The 20,042-nt window shown below is 45.0% G+C and overlaps 1 protein-coding gene across 2 annotated transcripts in view; it reads left to right on the top strand.

The window, feature by feature from the left end:
• Positions 1–20,042, top strand: part of TBCEL (tubulin folding cofactor E like) — a 119,116-nt gene that overhangs the window by 17,542 nt on the left and 81,532 nt on the right. The window contains exon 1 of one of the 2 annotated variants that reach the window (XM_082273881.1): positions 10,773–10,988. The exons of the other annotated variant lie outside the window; for it this stretch is intronic. Coding sequence (XP_082130007.1) covers positions 10,950–10,988 — 39 coding nt within the window. The 5' untranslated portion in view covers positions 10,773–10,949. Of the gene's footprint in view, positions 1–10,772; positions 10,989–20,042 lie in introns of those variants that run through there. 2 annotated transcript variants of the gene reach the window in all.

Here is a 20,042-nt window from a genome sequence, read left to right as displayed (position 1 = left end):
TGGCCCGGTTTGCTTTTCCACTGCTGGTACCGCATGGTACGGTGTTGGAACGGTTCGGTGCGGTTTGGTATGGTTTGCTTTTCCACTAAAGTAGTACTAAAGTTAAGTGGGTGGGATAACAACGATTTTCTGACCAATCAGTGGCTAGTAGTGACTGCATGCAAAGGATTGTGGGATATGGTACCTCTTGGAACCACAATCGAGGTGGTACTGTTTTAGAGAGCCGTACCGTTGGGTTCCATGCAGTGGAAAAGCGCCGCCGTACCGTACTGTACCGAACCGTTCCTACACCGTACCATGCGGTACCAACAGTGGAAAAGCACAAAAGCGAGCCGAACCGTTCGGTTCCATGCAGTGGAAAAGTGCCAAAAGTGAGGATAGCAGTAAAAACATGACATGTTTATACCTAGTTTGTGTCTAATCCAATGTTATTACTTTCTCAAGAGTGAAAGATTATTATGATTTACTGTATACCCTGACCAATGTATTCTGTATTATGCTGGCCATACACTAGTCGTGTTTGAAAATCTGTCATTCATTTTTCATCAAGTTAATGGGCACAAATAGAAAATCGGTTTTAGCTTTTCAGAGCTGAAAAATCGAAGGAACAATTTGTAAAATTCTGCCAAACGAACGATAAATTGAAAGGTTAATGTGTTTCTCACCCAAACTGTTTGCACTAGGTATATGTGACAAAACAAACGGAAAACGGATTATTTATGTCCATTGAACGATTTATCGATCAAAATTCGGTCATTACATGATGACAAAATTGTCTGCTCTCACGGCCGAATGTCCGTTCTTTGAAAACGAGTTAGAACGATTTTTTAGCTTGTGTATGGCCAGCATTACTCTGAACCTTTCTTATAAAACTTTGAAAAAAAATGAGATAAAGTGGGGGATTTCAGATCGCTTCCTGTCCTGTATCCACAATACACGAAGTGAAGGAAAATCTCTCCAACAGGAATATAGACAGCAATACTTTTCAGTATTTTCAACTTCTGTGAAATTAAAAAAATAAAAACAACTCCCTAACTCAAAATTTTCCCTATTTATGCTGCTGCCATAGGCAACTTTCCTACCGGAGAAGGTAAGGGATTTTGTGTTTCTTCTCTGGACATAATTCGTGCATAATTTCATTACTGCTAAAGGTATGTTTAAAGTGATTCTAAAGCCAAAACCTCTGTCAGTTTGTTTGCCACCATTTGTTTCCCAATAGACTTAACAGGATAGATATAGCTTTCCAATATGAAGTAAATCCCTTCTGAGATCCTAATTGCCTAGGGAAAGTTGGGTTGAGCCATGGTAAAATCAGGTGATTGAGTTAGGGTTCTACCACCGCCAGACTGTCCACCTGAAAAAGAACTTGCAACCTCTGAGCAAAAATTAATGTTATTCTAAAAGAAACCTTTTTTAAAAAATAACAAACATGTTATACTTACCTGCTCTGTGCAATGGTTTTGCACAGAGCAGCCCTGATACTCTTCTTTTTGGGTCCCCCATCAGCGGTCCTGGATCCTCCTCCCTGCCAAGTGCCACCAATAGTAAGCCTCTTCCTCGGGTGGCACTTGAACTGACTTGCTCGGTGCCGATAACGAGTAGTTTTGGCTTGTACTCATGAAAATGCTCCCAAAACTGATACTTTGTGTGCGATTTACATACAAAAGGATCATGTGCGAATCGCACTACAAAGAATCTCATGCGACTTGGAACAGGAATGCAGTGCGATTCCTGTCTGAATCGCATGTGATTTTCCCCACTGCTCCTGTGTGTGTGAACCCAGTAAAGAAAGCAATTTGCCATGTAGTGCAGCAATAGGCAGTTTATTAAAATTATATAACAAAGTAAAACGTCAAATCTATATCTGCAGTTTCCCTGTCCCGCCGATGATGGCAAACCACGGATGCTAGAGATGCTCACAGGGCTGGAGGAGATGTATTGCGATGCGCCCCTAACCCAACATCCCTTCCACCTTCTACCCACAGGAGTGGCGGAACTTCTCCTCCAGCCATGTGAGAACCTCCAGTGGCCGTGGTTTGTTATCGTCGGTGGGACGAGGACACTGCAGATATGGATTGACTAGATATTTGCTTTGTGAGGAGATATAACATTTTCATAAACTGCCTATTGCTTTACTACATGGCAATTTGTTTACTGGGTTCACACACACAGTAGCGGTGGGTGAAATTGAATGCGATTCGAACAGGAATCGCACTGAATTACTGTTCAAATTGCATGTTATTCTTTGCTGTGCGATTTGTGCGATTTTGTATGGACACAAATCACACCGCAAAGTATCGGTACTCAGTATCAGCGAGTGCTTGACCCAAAGTATCAATATTTGTACTCTCCGATTAAAAAAAAATCGGTGCATCCCTAGGTATCTAATCTCAAGAACCAAAAATGTTAAAACTGCAGAACACCTCCCATTCTCATGTTCATAACATAAGAAGAGGGTTTCTGTAGTTTACAGAGAGAACTGGGGGCAGAAATCCTAGAAAGTTATCAGTTAACAAATGTCATGGCACGATTAACAGGTAATTTTTTTTGCACATAACAAATGGATATAACAAATCACTTTCAATGGTATATTTAAAGCTGAACTCCAGGAATTCAGACACTTTATATAATGTTCTGGATTACAAATGGTTAAGTCCATAGAGGTGCATGCCACCTCCTGTACTTATCTCTTTGATTTACTTATTTTTTCTGGGAGTACAACTATAAGCCCCTGTTCACACCAAATTGCACAATTTCAAAGCCGCAGGTAAGCGTGACTTGACTGACATCTGTGCAACTTCATGTCCAGATGTCTATGCAAATCGCACCTGAAATTGCAAAAAAATAGCGCAGGAACCTTTTTTTCAAATCGATGCGGCACTGCAAAGTGGGCATTGCACCGATTTTTGAACAGTTACATTCAAATTGAACAACAAGTCGCACCGGTGTGAACGGGGGCTCACAGTACTTACTGGATCTCCTGGTCTCAGCTCCTACAGCTGCAGAGCTGTATGCAGTCACTCTGCCCGCCCCTCCCCTCCTCCTGCCCAATTACAGAGCACGTTATATTCTATGAAACTATCCACAAAATATAAAGCCTTCTGCGAATGGGCGGGCAGAGTTGAGGCTGTAGGAGAAGGCAGTGTGTCTCCTGTGAGAGCATCAGCACTCAGTGAATATGTCAGTTGGAAAATAAAGCGATAAGGCCACAGGGTGGCATGCACCTTTTTGGACGTGACCCATAGTAAGTCAGAAGATGTTAGAAAGTGGCTGAATTTCTGGAATTAGGTTTAAATAAAACATAAAGGAGAAAAATGGAAGAAAAGTGAATTGCTAGGCTTCACATTCACTTTAATGTTTGTCACTTCTGTTGAATCATGTTGAGTTTCTGAACTTGTCACACGAGTCCAAAGGACACAAAGAGATGATAGCAGATGAAAGTATGCAAATACACAAATATCACCAATCATGATTCTTTATTGGCAGTTTATCTATTTGAACTCTTTGATACTGTCATGCAGTGAAATGTTGCTGACACGCACTCATTTCAGTATTATTAGCTTACAAAGAGATGTGGTGCAATAGAGATGATAGGGGTTTCACTATCCAGCTGTGTGTTTATAGATTAATAATGAAATATCAACGATATTCTGTACCAGCCAGTCAGACTGACAGCAGTAGGGGTTTACCGATTTATTGTTGTGGCCGATTATCAGGGGCAGCTGCAGGCATCACCCCGCTACTTTTTTTTTTAGAGCCGACGGTCGGCTTTCTTGTAATAACTGATGCAGCTAAGCAGCTGCTTGGCTCTTCTTACAAGCAGCAGGAGGGGACATCCCCCCCCCCTCCTCCCGTTGCCTTGGTCCGAGTGACAAGTTGACAAATCCGCCGTCATGACATCACTTCTGGTTACTGGAGCCTAAAGGTGCCAGATTAAAAAGAAAATTACAGCATTCAAAGCAGCCAATCTTGGAGTTTAGAATGCTTTTAAGTGCAGAGGAGGGATTTGAGGTCTTATAGACCCCAGATTCCTCCATAACGAGCACCTGTCACTGCCTATTACTGTCACGAGGATGTTTACATTCCTTGTGACAGCAATAAAAGTGATAACTTTTTTTTTTTTTAAAGGACAGTGTATAAATAAAAACTTTACATGTACAGAATATCGTCCTGAAAGGCGTCCGAAAAAACTGAATTTTTGTAAAATCTTACCTGTAAAATTCCTTTCTCTGAGTCCTCCGACAGTCGCCGCCTCTTCATATTCGTCACTAACGGGGTTATTGACCTTTGCTCCGTAGGAGTAGCTAGGCAACAGAATATATTAATATCAAAGCTTTTAGCATATCCCACCCCCAGGGGGTGGTCCCCTCAGTCAATACCTCCCTGCTTCCTGCATTTCCAACTCAGTTTCAGTAGCATAGCAGTAGAGTACATAAACAAACCCCAAAAAGAGGGGCGGGAGCGGCGACTGTCGGAGGACTCAGAGAAAGGAATTTTACAGGTAAGATTTTACAAAAATTCCGTTTTCTCTTACATTTTCTGACAGTCGCCGCCTCTTCATATTCGTCAATAATGGGGACGTCCCATAGCAGTGTAGACATGAGGGGTGGGAAAAAAGCAGCCGCGCCTAAAGCAACGCAGTACCCATATCAGAGAAAGGAACCTTACCAAAGTAAGAGAACCAACTGGTCAACAGGAAAAATGTGCTCAACAGGAGCAACAACCCAGGAAAGAACAAGTAACCTAGGGGTAAAAACACCCCAACAGCCAAGGGCCCAAACAAGGGACCCTAAGGCACCGCCGCACTAAGAACTTTACGGCCAAAGGAAGCATCTGCCGATGCCTGAACATCCACTTTGTAAAATTTCGAGAAGGTGTGAATGGACGACCAAGTCTCCGCCTTACACACCTGGGCCACAGAAGCCTGATGACGATAGGCCCAAGACGTACTCAGAGACCTGGTAGAGTGCGCCTTCACAGGAAAAGGAGGAACCTTCCCCTTCAAAGCATAGGCTTGCACAATCGTCTGTCTGATCCATTTGGCGATGGTCGCAGCCGACGCCGCCATGCCCTTCCGAGGTCCCTCAGGAAGGACAAAGAGAGAATCCGACTTGCGAAAGGATTTAGTCGATGACAGGTAAACCCTGATCGCCCTAACAACATCCAAAGAATGCAAGGCCACCTCCTTCGGATGCTTAGGCTTCGCGCAAAGCGAAGGCAAGACAATATCCTCATTGACGTGAAATTCCGAGATCCTCTTCGGAAAAAAAGACGGGTTAGGTCGCAAGACCACCTTATCCAAGTGAATCACCAAATACGGAGATTTGCAGGACAAGGCCGCCAGCTCCGACACCCTGCGAGCCGAAGTGATCGCCACCAAGAAGGCAACCTTCTTGGACAACAGAGACAACGAGATCTCCCTGATCTTTTCAAAAGGAGCATGTTGCAACACGGACAGAACAAGGTTCAAATCCCATGGAGGCAATGGCTCCCTCCTAGGAGGGACCAAATGTCGCACCCCTTGAACAAAGGTGCTAACCAAAGAGTTAGACGCCACAGGGCGTTGAAAGAGAACGGCCAGCGCAGAAATCTGACCCTTAATCGTGGCCAACGCCAAACGCTGATCCACGCCCGTTTGAAGGAAAGCCAACACTCTCGACACCGAGTATGAGCGAGGGGAATACCCCCTGGACTCACACCAGGCAAAGTAAGCCTTCCAAGTACGGTAGTAAATCTTCCCCGAAGAGGCCTTTCCTAGCCTTGATCAAAGTGGGATTGACCTCAGGGGAAAGACCCCTATCCTTCAGGACCTGGCTTTCAACAGCCAGGCCGTTAAAGCCAGCGACTGTAAAGCAGGATGGAATATCGGTCCTTGAGACAGGAGATCTTCTCGAAGTGGCAGACGCCATGGAGCGTCGACCGCCAGATTCACGAGGTCTGCGTACCAAGACCGGCGAGGCCAGTCCGGTGCCACTAGAATCACCGTGTGCGGTTCCGAGGCCAACCTGCGAAGGAGCCTGGACAGCAGCTGAATCGGTGGAAAGGCATACATCAGGCGATACTGATGCCAGGGCGCCACCAACGCGTCTGAGGCGTCTGCCCGAGGATCGCGCGTCCTTGCCACGAACCTTTCCACCTTGTTGTTTAGACGAGACGCGAACAGGTCCACATCTGGGGACCCCCACTTCGCGCACAACATCTGGAAGACATCCGGGTGAAGGGACCATTCTCCCTGGTCCAGGGTCTGGCGGCTCAGATAATCCGCCTGCCAGTTCTTCACCCCCGGAATGTGAACTGCAGATATCGCCTGGACGTGCGTCTCGGCCCAAGACAGAATGTCGGCTACTTCCCGCGCCGCTCGGGCACTCCTGGTGCCCCATTGGTGGTTGATGTAGGCCACCGCTGTGGCATTGTCCGTCTGTACCCGAACTGGACGGCCCTGAAGCCTGTCCGTCCAACGCAGAAGACAGAGATTTATCGCTCGCAATTCCAGAATGTTGATCGGAAAGGAGGATTCCTCCTCCGACCAAGTTCCCTGGGCGGACAGAACGCCCAGAACACCACCCCAGCCCGACAGGCTGGCATCCGTGGTGATCACCGTCCACGACAAAGGACGAAAGGACTTGCCCCCCGCCGAGGACTGGAGCCACCACAAAAGACCCCTGCGGGTGAGACGGCTCAACGACAGCCGCAGATCCAGAGACTGTGGACGCCCGTCCCACTTGGCCAGGACCTCCGCCTGAAGCTCCCGTGTGTGAAACTGGGCGAAGGGAATCGCCTCGAAAGCCGAAACCATCAATCCCAGACACCTCATACACGTCCGGAGGGACGAGCACTGATTGTCCCTGAGGGACCTGACTTCGCACAGAAGTGTCCGAAGCTTGTCTTCCGGCAGGAAGACCTTCGCTTGAACAGAGTCCAGAATCATCCCCAAGTAGGGAAGACGAACCGACGGACACGACGTTGACTTTGGAAAATTTATCGTCCAACCGAATTCCTGCAGAGTCTGCATCGTGATGGACAGGTCGTTCACCAGGCCCTGACTGGTCGCGGACCGAATCAGGATATCGTCCAGATACCCCAGGACAGAAATGCCCTGGGCCCTCAATAAGGCCAGAACCGGCGCAAGCACCTTGGTGAAAACCCGCGGAGCCGAAGCGAGACCAAAAGGCAACGCCACGAATTGATAATGATCCTCCGCAATGGCAAATCGAAGGTACCTCTGGTGACCCTCAAATGGAGATGTGAAGGTATGCATCCTTCAAGTCGATGGAGGCCATGAATTCCCCCGGAACCAGGGCAGCCACCACTGATCGCAGGGATTCCATGCGGAACTTGCGAACCCACACAAAGCGGTTCAGAGCTTTTAAGTCCAGAATCGGACGCACTTTGCCCTCCTTTCTGGGCACAGTGAACAGATTGGAATAGAACCCCCGAAATCTGTCCCGATGAGGCACCGGAACCACCACTCCCTGTGCCCGCAGGTCCCGCACCGCCAGATGCAGATCCTGCAAGCGCTCCGGAGTCAGCTGAAGGTTTGAGGGGAAAAATCTGCCCGCCGGCCGAGAGAGAAACTCGATCTTGTATCCAGATCGAACGATTTCCTGAACCCATCTGTCCCGAATGCGGTCCAGCCAGGGTTGAAGAAAACCGAGCAAACGTCCCCCCCACCCCAGAACCGGGTGAGGGCATCCCTTCAGGCCGCATTGTTATGGACAGCGGACCCGGACTGCTTACCCGTCCACTGCTTCTTCTGGGAGCCTTGGCCCTTAAAGGGCTTGCCCTTATAGTGTGACCGAAAGGCACGAAAGGACCCCTGAGAGGGCCTAAACGAGGCATTCTTCTTACCACGAACAAACTTATTCTTGTGAGATTGGGGCAAGAGAGTGCTCTTACCCCCAGAAATACCCTTTTATCAGAGTATCCAAAGATTCGCCAAAAAGGCGCGATCCCGCGTAGGGCAAATTAGCCAAAGTCTTGCGGGAAGATTGGTCAACAGACCAACATTTCAGCCATATCAGGCGACGGTTCAATACCGCCACACTAGAAAGACGCGCAGCCAAAGGGACCATATCCAAGTCCGCATCACACAAATACATGACACCCTGATGAATCTGATCCACCATAGCCAAAGTTGTCGGCGGGGCAGAGTCAGCCACCAGGGTGCGCCTGAGCACCTGCGTCCAAGCCGCAATAGCCTGGGCTGCCATAATGGAAGCAAAAATAGGCTTCAGCATAGAGCCAGCAACCGTATAAGAATGACGGGCCAGAGATTCCAATCTCCTGTCCGTCGGGTCCCGGAACACCGGGGTATCCTCAGCAGGGATCGCAGTCGATTTATTCAAAATCGCCACCGCGTGATCCACCTGAGGCGGCACACACCAACGCTCATCAGTGGCGGGTGTAAAGGGGTAACGCAGCTTGAACCTACTCGGCACAGCAAAAGGCTTTTTTAAATTGCGCCATTGCTCATTAACCGCGCGCTGAAATTCCGTAGAGCAAGGAAAAACCTGCGATGTTTTGCGTTTCTTTTGCGTCCCATAAGAGGACATCAAAACAGGAGGACATGGTTCATCCTGCAAATGCAGCGTTTGCTTGATAGAAGCAACCAACTCATCCATGAGTGCAAGCTCTTCAGACGAGCCAGGGGGAGAATTATCAACCCCTTCCACCTCAGCCTCCCCCTCAGACCCCACAAGGTCAAGGGATGAGTGAGACCCTGAGAAGGGCACTCCAGCCATAGCAGCCCCATCGCCCTCTGAGTCAGGGGAAATAGACACCCTGGGCCATTTTGTGGATCGATCAGCCACCAGCATCTGCACCTGAGCAGCCAAATTTGCCACAATAGTAGCCAGATCAGCCCCCTCGGGGGAAGCAGCAGCCCCTTGGCCCCCCACCAAGGCGGGAGGAAACTTGCAATCCTGAGAATCCATGCCCCAGTAATATTAGGAAAAAAGGGGTACTGCCCCTTTAAGATCGCGGCAAGCGTAGCCCACCGCACCCACTGAATACACCGACCCCCACAGGGACAAGAAACTGGGCAAGGAATACAGGAAAAATGGGAAGATAAAAACCTGGAGAGATCACACAGGCTGCTGCCACCGATCGCTGTCCCAGAGCAAAAGGAAGTGATGCAAGACTGACCGCCCCTATGAAGCCTATGCAAGGCTACACAAACATGGCCGCTCGGCTGAGGATTCCTTGGGCAAATAGAAAATGGCGCCGACATGTGTGGCCTGATCGATCGCCGCCAAAACGCCGTGCAATACCACACAGGACCGGCCACCACGATTGATTTTGCCGCAAAAAATGGCGGGTCGCCGCAGCGATCGCCGCACAGCATGCCCAAAATCTGACTGCTTCATGCTGACACCCAGCAGAGCGGGAGAGCCCCCCCTTCACAGCCCACACACAGGCAGCAAGTCCACACAGGAACTGACAGGGAGCACAGCAGCCACACAGACATGCAGGGTCACACAGTCCCAGACTGACACCCAAATAGACAGGTCCCCACATAGAGTTATACTTACCAGTCCGGATGGCGTGGGGAGCCTGCTCCAGCGACCAAACCGCTGCACTGAGGACAGGGAGTGTCGCAAGCATGACGCAGTGGAACGGCGGTGCGAAACCGCAATGGCGTCCAGTGAGGTAGCCACCTCACCGATAGCATCCCTGCAGCGAACAAGGATGGGTCGTTCAATGTGCCAGGGTAAAACCTAAGCTGAACGCTCGATGGCAGGCTGGGAAGCCCCTGGCCCTGAGCCCTGGGATCCAGGGTGGCCAGACTGAGACCCAGCTCCGCACGATCATCTTCATCAGAAGAAGCTAACTAACTCTGAAAATAAACAGCTAGGTAAAAGAGAGAGAAAAAAACTCCAAATAAAATCAAAAAGAGAAAAGAAGCTGAGACTAAGAGCCCCAGCAAAGGAACAGCCCAACCTACTCCTGAGCTAGGCATTAGAAACTGAGTTGGAAATGCAGGAAGCAGGGAGGTATTGACTAAGGGGACCACCCCCTGGGGGTGGGATATGCTAAAAGCTTTGATATTAATATATTCTGTTGCCTAGCTACTCCTACGGAGCAAAGGTCAATAACCCCATTAGTGACGAATATGAAGAGGCGGCGACTGTCGGAGGACGTAAGAGAAATCGGTTTTGGCCCTAAAATAAGGATATCGGTCGACTCCTAGATAGCAGATAATTGTACTCAGAAAGTCACCTGTCATTAATAGGCATCTGATGATTAGTATAGTTATAGTCTTAGATTTATCCAGTTTAGTTGTTGTGTGTTACAGGCAGGGGCATTCTGTAGAATCTCCAGACTGTAAAGCCCAGTATACACGGGCCGAAAACCGACTGGTTCTGGCTGACTTTTTTTTGTGTACAGCAGTCTGTTCTACAGGAGCTGCTCTAACAACTAGCTTCTGTCGAATGGGCATGCTGGAAAACCAGCATTCGATCGGTGCTTGCAGTCAATGGCTACAGTTCCTAATCTGCATACTCTGATGGGGGGGGGGGGGGGGTAGTAATGTCTCAGCAGGAGAGATCACTGCATCAACATTGCTTGTGTTGACGTAGCAACCTGTCAGTTTTTTTTTCTTCGTTCAACCTGCTGGTTGAAGTAAAAAAAAAAACTGCAGTTTTGTACCCATCCTAAACATGTCAAATGAAATGGAGATACTAGTCCAACGTTGCTTTCAAAGAGCTTTGAAGACTGGGCGGAGCTGGCAGTTTGTGAGGGGGGGGGGGGACTTTAACCTTTCAGCAGCTTACATCTTTTATGCAGATAAGGGGCAAACTGAAGAGATGAAGTCATTGTTATGGGCTCTCCATAGCAACAAGTGAATAGGTCCGGTCTTCCTGTACAAACTGCCAAATTCAGATATTTGAAAACAAACAGTTTAGCTCTGTACTTGTTCAGTAATAAACACTGGTGAGTGAAGTGGTGTTATGATGTGGTCCTGGGGTGAAGTTTTGTCCTGGAAGATGGTAAGTAACTTTTCCTCTTACAGAAATTACACAAAACAGATGAACTGTCACTTCTACTAGTAACATTATACCTTATTTTTCCACCGTCTGCAGGGTTCCATTGCAAGTTTTAGTTGCTGTTTTTATTCTGGAATTGCACAACATTGCAGATAGCGATGTAAGAGTTTTGTGTTTGGGGCTTGATTTAGGTGGAAAAGTAGAAGTATAGCAGGGGCTTTATGTATGCTGTGTGTACAGGTGAATTGTATGCTGGTCACAGTGTTATTTATGGCACATGAGAGGATATAGATTATTATTTTGTGATCAGTGCCTGCAAAGGAAAAACAAAATGCTGTTTACAAGCAGGTGGGGAGAAGTAATGTGATCCACTGCTTACGCTATGTATGTTCCTTATACACTAAGAAGTTAATGATGTTATTTCTGTGTGTTGGCAATGCAGGGGATTTGTGATAGAGTCTAATGTTACCATTCCTGTGGAATCTTTGTGTAGTGAGCAGTAAGGCATGAACAGCAGAGGGATATAATGTAACATATGGGGCTTTATTAATAGCATTGCTCAGGGCTGTACAAGGCTAAGCTTATGAAAACATTTGGAAAATAATACACTGTATGTTTTGTTTCCTATCTAAGTGAAACCATGCATGTACGGGTAACACATTTAAGCATGACATAGTTCTGCAAATTTGAACACTCATTTGGTATTTATGTGCTATACTGATGTGCTGGTAACCTAAAATAATCCATATAGGATTAGGATTAGGTCCACATAGTAAAGTAGCACACAATAAAAAAATGCAAAGACTGCAGTTTTATGGATCCACTTGCTGACCAGGCTTTTTTTGGCACTTTTTGTTTACAAGATTAGATCAGTATTTTTTTGCTATAAAATTACTTTGAGCCCCCAAACATTATACATTAATTTTTTTAGCAGAGACCCTAGGAAATAAAATGCTGATCGTTGCAATTTTTTTATGTCACACAGTATTTGCACAGCAGTTTTTTTTTATATAATATATAAAATGCATTGTAAGGAATAAAAGAAACAAAAACAAAAAAATATATATATATACTCCAATCTTTTGATTGCTCTCGCTCTAACATTCGAGGCGATACCTCACGTGTGGCATGAACACTATTTACATATGCGTGCACCACTTACGCATGCATTTTCTTCTGCACCCAAGCACAGAGGGATGGGGTGCTTTACATTTTTTTTTCTTATTTATTATATTTTTTAATTTTACACTGTCTCTTTTAAGGAGGGGGGGGGGGTCAGGGGGTGTTCAGAAAAACATTCCAGCGGCTCATAAGCCGCTCAGAACGCTTTCATGAGAAAGCTAGCTGCTGAATGCAAAAAACAAAACAGTACCAGGGTTCTGCTAAATATCTTCAGCCATAATCCCGGTAATCCCAATGGATTGAACAATTCTAGAAAGTTTAGTAGAAATGGTAGAAATGAAAAAGTAATGCAGTTATCAGCGTCATCCTAGCTGCCAGATTACACATCACCAAACTGCGGAAAAAATCTTCCTCCCTGCAATAACTAGATCTTCCTCCCTACAATAATGCCACCACTGCAACTATCAAAATGTTCTATTTCTTCCTCTTCCTCACCATGATATATTGCACCCGTGTTGCATGAGTTTTGGAATTAGTAGTTCTGTATGTATGACATATGGGACCTAATGTGCCTATGCTATCAGCAATGGGTGACCCATAGTATGTTGGAATCTTTGATGACTTTAACCTTAGCATTTACAATTGGTCCTCTACACTTTTTTTTCTTTGTATTTTCTGTGTATTACTTGTTTTCAATTGTTGATAATTTAGTATAAAAATATTGAAAAAAAATTGCAGTTATCAGAATGGTATTTGGGCAGCAGGGGATGGCATTGCCTCTGCATTACAACAATCTTTCATATTTGTTATCAATACATTTTTATTATTTTCAAATTCAATATATACAAACAGTGTAAAAATATTTCACATAATTCAAAACCTATATCCCACTACCCATGTCTCCCCCCCCCCCCCCCCGCTTCTTTTTACCACTCTATTCCTATGTTGCACTCCTCCTTTTATGTCTCTCATTGCGTTTACCCTGCCCTGCTGTCTCCTGTCTTTAGTCGCCCCCCTAATCCGTCCATATTTCTATGTAGTTATTGGTCTTTTTGAAATCTACCCATTTTCTCCATTTATTAGAAAAACTGTCTACATGTTCCTCGTTTCTACTGCTCAGATATTCCTATATATATATATATATATATATATATATATATATATATATATATATATATATATATATATATATATATATATATATATATATATATATATATATATATATAGGAATATTGAATATATATTGAATATTTATTTATATTCAATTCTACTGCACCACTCCTTTAATAAGGGTTACCTATAAGTACTGTAAATATCTCCAAAACTTGCACCATTTAGGAGATATTTACTTTTAATGCAGCCGATGACATAATCGGCGCATGCCGTTTCTTCAGAGCCCTGTGCCGTGAACGGCAGCTCCCGTGCGCATGCGCGGGAGTGATGTAATCACACCTCCAAACAAATAAGATGGCCGCAGGACACGAACCAGGAAGCAGGACGGCCTAACAGGCAGCACTGCGGGGGCTTCGTTCTAAGGTAAGTATTTCATAATGAGCTAGTATGCGATGCGTGTTTATTAATTTTTAATGGGCCCTCAAAATGTACCCATGGCCAAAAAAAAAAATACCTACCACATTCTTTAAAGTGCCATGGACGATGTGCAGTAATTTTGAATGGGTCTGAAGTATCACATGGCTTGCAAGCAATGGTCATGGTAACCATTATTTTGACATGGAGCTCTCATATGTGCCTTCGGGATCTGCTTGTAAGACCTCTCTTTATTTTGCCCTGAGGGTATAATTTACATAAAGGGTAATTGTATGGAACACACAAAAGATAATTTAGGGTGTATTGTTTTGTTTATTCCCTGTGGAAACAGACCTATATCAGCTGCCAGGTGCTTAAAGCTGGCCATACACCAGCAGAATTGTGTTTGAAAAAGTTCATTTTTGAAATGTTCGTTGCATTTTTTTTTTAATGGTTAGTGGGGTTTAATCAATGGTTATTTTTTTTACCTCCGCGATGAGAAAATTCAAAGGCGCAAGATGAAAAACAAAATTCTAACCTATCTAAAACTTGTACTTATTGTAATGTACATGTACAAGGCACAAAAAAAACAGTTTAATCACCTCCAGTCCAAACAAATTCTGAAATCTCTTGCATGTAGAAATCTGCAATATTTTGCTAGAATATTACTTAGAACTCCCAAACATTTTATTTATATAATCACATATACACTATATCTCACAAAAGTAAAAGGTAAGTACACCCCTATTTTTGTAAATATTTTATTATATCTTTTCATGTGACAGCAGTGAAGAAATTACACTTTGCTACAATGTAAAGTAGTAAGTGTACAGCTTGTATAAGTTCCGGTTCACACTAATCCGACTTGGACCGCGACTTGTCAGCCTGACAAGTCGCGGTCCGTCGCGCTCCCATTATTCGGTACAGGAACCGTTCTAATAGGAGCGACACAAGTCGCTCCGACTTAGAAAAAGGGTCCTGTACTACTTCGGAGCGACCTGGAGCGACTTGCATAGACATTAATTTTATGAAGTCCATGCAAGTTGCGCCGAAGGCGCGGTGCACGCGACTTCACGGGTCGCCCCCAAAGTCGTGCCGCTGCAGTGTGAACCGGCACTAACAGTGTAAATTTGCTATCCCCTCAAAATAAATCAGCACACAGCCATTAACCACTTCCTGACCACCTGCCGCCTTTTTACTGTGGCAGGGTGGCTCTCCTGCGCAAACCGATGTAGGCCGCGCGTGGGAAGCTAGGTGGCGAGCGCGTGCCGCAGGCGGCGTGCTCCTGCCCCCACTCGGCAGCGGGGAAGCCGATGCACGGGTCAGGTGGCTCCGATTGCCGCCTGACACTTGCGATCACTCCCCGCTGAGAGAGGACGGTCAGCTGTTGTAAACACAGCCGACTGTCCTTCTCCCTGAAATGATCACAGAGCTCATGTGATCCTTCTATATAGGATCACATGTCTCTATGGTCATCGCAGAAGCCATGCCCCCCCACAGTTAGAATCGCTCCCCTAGGCTCTTTTCAAATATTTTATTTATACAAGAGAACAGATAGAGCGGATCCAGTAGCTACAATGTTAACAGTGCTTGTCAACAATACACAATTGATATTAAAAACTTATGTCAACAAAAATGTATCGAAACATACAAATAAAAATAGAATAGCTGCCTGGGTAGGAACCATGATCGACCCAGCAGTTAAAAAAAAGAAAAAACAATCTATACATTTGGCAACTACCAGGGCTACAGTGACCGCTTTGTCTCCTTCTAAATTTTCCATCTCAAGAGAGAGAAGATATAAACCTAAGAGAAAGAAATATAAAAAAAAAAAACAAACAGACAAACACACAGGAGCAAAAAAGAAAAAAAAATCCAGGGGGGGGGGGGAGTAACCACTCCCCTAGGCTCACATTTAACCCCTTGATCACCTATACTGTTAACCCCTTCCCTGCCAGTGTCATTATTACAGTAACAAAAAAAAAACAATAAGAATGACACAAATCTTTCCCGTAGTTAGTAGACGCGATAGCTTTTGCTCAAACCAATCAAAATACGCTTATTTTTTAAATTTTTTTATCAAAAGTATGTAGCCGAAAACAAATTGGCCTAAGTGTTAAAAAATTTTGATTTTAAAATTATTATTTTTTATTTTTTTTTTTAGAATGTCATAAAGCAGAATGTGAAAAATATTGTTTTTTTTTTTTCAAAATTGTCGCTTTTTTTTTTTTTTTGTTTATAGCGCAAAAAATTAAAAATCGCATAGGTGATCAAATACCACCAAAAGAAAGCTCTATTGGTGGGGAAAAAAAGGACATCAATATTATTTGGGTACAGCGTCGCACAAGTAACGCAGTGCCGAATCGCAAAATAGGGCCTGGTCATTAAGGGGGCAAATCCTTCCGCTCTTAAAGTGGTTAACAAAAGTGAGTACACCTCTAAGTGGAAATGTTCAAATTGGGTCCAAAGTGTCAATATTTTGTGTGGCCACCATTATTTTCCTGCACTGCCTTAATCCTCTTGGGCATGGAGTTCATCATTGCTTCCCAGGTTGCCACTGGAGTCCTCTTCCACTCCTCCATGACGACATCATGAAGCTGGGGGATGTTGGAGACCTTGCACTCCTCCACCCTCCATTCTACGATTCCCCACAGATGCTCAATAGGGTTTAGGTTTAGAGACATGCTTGGCCAGTCCATGACCTTTAAGCTTCTTTAGCAAGGCAGTGGTCATCTTGGAGGTGTGTTTGGGGTCGTTATGTTGGAATACTGCCCCGCCGCCCAGTGCCCAAAGGTTGATCATGCTCTGCTTCATTATTTCACAGTACATGTTGGCATTCAAGGTTCCCTCAATGAACTGTAGCTCCCCAGTTCCGGCAGCACTCATGCAGCCCCAGACTATGACATTCCCACCACCATGCTTGACTGTAGGCAAGACACACTTGTCTTTGTACTCCTCACCTGGTTGCCGCCACACGCTTGACACCATCTTAACCAAATAAGTTTATCTTGGTCTCATCAGACCACAGGACATGGTTCCAGTAATGTATGTCCTTAGTCTGCTTGTCTTCAGCAAACTGCGGTCTTTCTTGTGCTTCATCTTTATAAAGAGGTTTCCTTCTGGGACGACAGCCATGCAGAGCAATTTGATGCAGTGTGCAGCGTATGGACTGAGCACTGACAGGCTGACCCCCCACCCCTTCAACCTCTGCAGCAATGCTGGCAGCACTCATATGTCTATTTCCCAAAGATAACCTCTGGATACGACGCTGAGCTTGTGCACTCAACCACTTTGGTTGACCATGGCGAGGCCTGTTCTGAGTGGAACCTGTCCTGTTAAACCACTGTATGGTCTTGGCCACTGTGCTGCAGCTCAGTTTTATGGTCTTGGCAATCTTATAGCCTAGGCCATATTTATGTAGAGCAACAATTCTTTTTTTCAGATCCTCAGAGAGTTCTTTGCCTTGAGGTGCCATGTTGAACTTCCAGTGACCAGTATGAGAGAGTGAGAGCGATAACCCCAAATTTACCACACCTGCTCCCCATTCACACCTGAGACCTTCTAACACTAACGAGTTACATGACATCAGGGTGGGAAAATGGCTAGTTTGGCCCAATTTGGACATTTTCACTTAGGGGTGTACTCACGTTTGTTGCCAGCAGTTTAGACATTGATGGCTGTGTGTTGAGTTATTAGGAGGGGACAGCAAATTTACACTGTTATACAAGCTTTACACTCACTACTTTACATTGTGGCAAAGTGTGATTTCTTCAGTGAAAGAAGAAATACATGAAAATATATGATAAAATATTTACAAAAATGTGAGGGGTGTACTCACTTTTGTGACATACTGTGTGTGTGTGTGTGTGTATATATATATATATATATATATATATATATGTATGTGTGTATATATATATATATGTGTGTGTGTGTATATAGATATATATATATATATACACACACTGCTCAAGAAAACACTTTGAAAACACATTAGACCTCAATGGGGGAAAATATCATGCTGGATATCTATACTGATATGGACATATGTTAGGAAGAGAAGGATCCCACATAGTTTGATGAAAATGAAAATTATCAGCCTACAGAGGGCTAAAATCAAAGTGAAAAAATTATGCAGCAGGCTAGTCCAATTTGCTGACATTTCATTGCAGCAACTCAAAATGGTACCAAGTAGTTTGTATGGCCCCCACATGCTTGTTTGCATGCCTGACAATGTCGGGGTATGCTCCTAATGAGGTGACGGATGGTGTCCTGGGGTATTTCCTCCCAGATCTGGACCAGGGCATCACTGAGCTCCTGAACAGACTTGGGCGCAACCTTGCTGCTTCAGATGGACCGAAACACAATGTCCCAGAGATGTTCTATTGGATTTAGGTCAGGCGAGCATGGGTGCCATTCATTGGTATCAATTCCTTAATCCTCCAGGAACTGGCTGTGTACTCTTGCCACATGAGGCTGGGCATTGTTGCGCACCATGAGAAACCCAGAACCCACTGCACCAGCATAGGGTCTGACAATGGGTCCAAGGAGTTCAACCCGATGCCTAATGGCAGTTAGGGTGCCATTGTCTGCCTGTAGAAGTTTGTGCGTCCCTTCATGGATATGCTTCCCCAGACCATCACTGACCCGACACCAAACCGGTCATCGTGAATGATGTTACAGGCAGCATAACGTTCTCTATTGCTTCTCCAGACTTTTGCGTCTGTCACATGTGCTCAGGATGAACCAAACTCTCAAAGCACAGGGCACCAGTGGTGGACCTGCCAATTCTAGTGTTCAGTGGCAAATGCCAATCAAGCTCCTCGGTGCTTGGCAGTGAGCACAGGGCCCACTAAAGGACGTCGGGCCCTCAGGCCACCCTCATGAAGACTGTTTCTGATTGTTTGGTCAGAGATACTCACACCTTTTGTAGAACCCTGGCAGTGCCTATCCTGTTCCTCCTTGCACAAAGGAGCAGATACCGGTTCTGCTGATGGGTTAAGGACCTTCTACGGCCCTGTCCAGCTCTCCTATTGTAACTGCCTGTGTCCTGGAATCTGCTTTATGCTCTTGAGACTGTGCTGGAAGACTCAGCAAGCCTTCCGGCAATGGCACGTATTGTCATTCTGGAGGAGTTGGACAGCCTGTGCAACCTCTGTATGGTCCAGGTATTGCCTCATGCTACCAGTAGGGACACTGATCCTAACCAAATGCAAAACTAGTGAAAAACAGTCAGAAAAGATGAGTAAGTAAAAAAATGTCAGTGGCCTTCACCTGAAAAACAATTCCTGTTTTGGAGGTTGTCTCATTGTTGCCCATCTAGTGCACCTATTTAATTAACACCAAAGCAGCTGAAACTGATTCACAACCCCCTCTGCTTCTTAACTGACCAGATCAATATCCCAGGAGTTTGATTGACTTGATGCAAAACTCTGATTAGAAAGTGTTCCTTTAATGTTTTTGAGCAGTGTATGTGTGTATATCATTTTTTTTTTCTTTTAGGCAGAGGCCCTGGATAATGATTTTTGCAATTTTTTTTATATCACACAATATTGGTGCAGCAGTTAATCAAACACAAATTTTTGAGAAAAAATAGACTTTCTAATGAAAGTTAATGCATATAAACACAATATAGTACCCATTTTTTTGTTAAAAAAGATGTTGTTATGCAAAATAAAGACACCCAGCCTGCCACTCTTTAAAATTGTTCACGCTTGCCGAATGACGACAAACTGCGGTACAATAAATTATCCATAGTTGACACTCAAAAAGCCTTTACAGTTATCAGTTTAGAGTTAAACTAAAGATCTGGCGCTAGAATTATTGCTCTCACGCTGACATTCGTGGCGATACATCATCTTTGTGGTGATCACCATTTATAAATGCATGTGGGGACCTACATGTGTGTTTGAATTGGCTTGTAAATGCAATATTCCCCACGCACACGTTCAAGAAACGGACTATTCAGTAGTGCTGGGTGCTGCAATGACCGCAGGCTGGAAACCGTGGAGGATCAAAGTGAAGGAGTGTCATCAGCACACCAAGCAAGGGTCCAAAGCTTTATTTCAGTGGTCACATAGTAAACCTACAGCAATGTTTCAGGCCCACGCAGGGCCCGTTTGTCAGGCAAGCCATGCAGGGACCCTTCATCATTCCTTTCGAGGAATCCTTGGTGTGCTGATGACACTCCTTCACTTTGAATTTGCGTGTAAGTACAGGGGCGCTTTAAAATTTTAAAATTTATTTTATTTAAAGTTCTTTTTTTCTTTTCTTTTCTTTCTTCCTCAAGGGATCAACATCATCTCATTGTATAGCATGGGTCATGATAGGTCCTCATTATGGGGAAATCTGGGTTCTATTAGTCCCGAGATCTCTCCTCTGCCCTTCAAAGCAGCCAATCAAACC

This window comes from Pelophylax lessonae, assembly GCF_965119305.1.
Source record: "Pelophylax lessonae genome assembly, chromosome: 12".
NCBI lineage: Eukaryota > Metazoa > Chordata > Amphibia > Anura > Ranidae > Pelophylax > Pelophylax lessonae.
The sequence above is the reverse complement of the archived record's forward strand: the minus strand, read 5'-3'. Positions and strand labels throughout refer to the sequence as shown.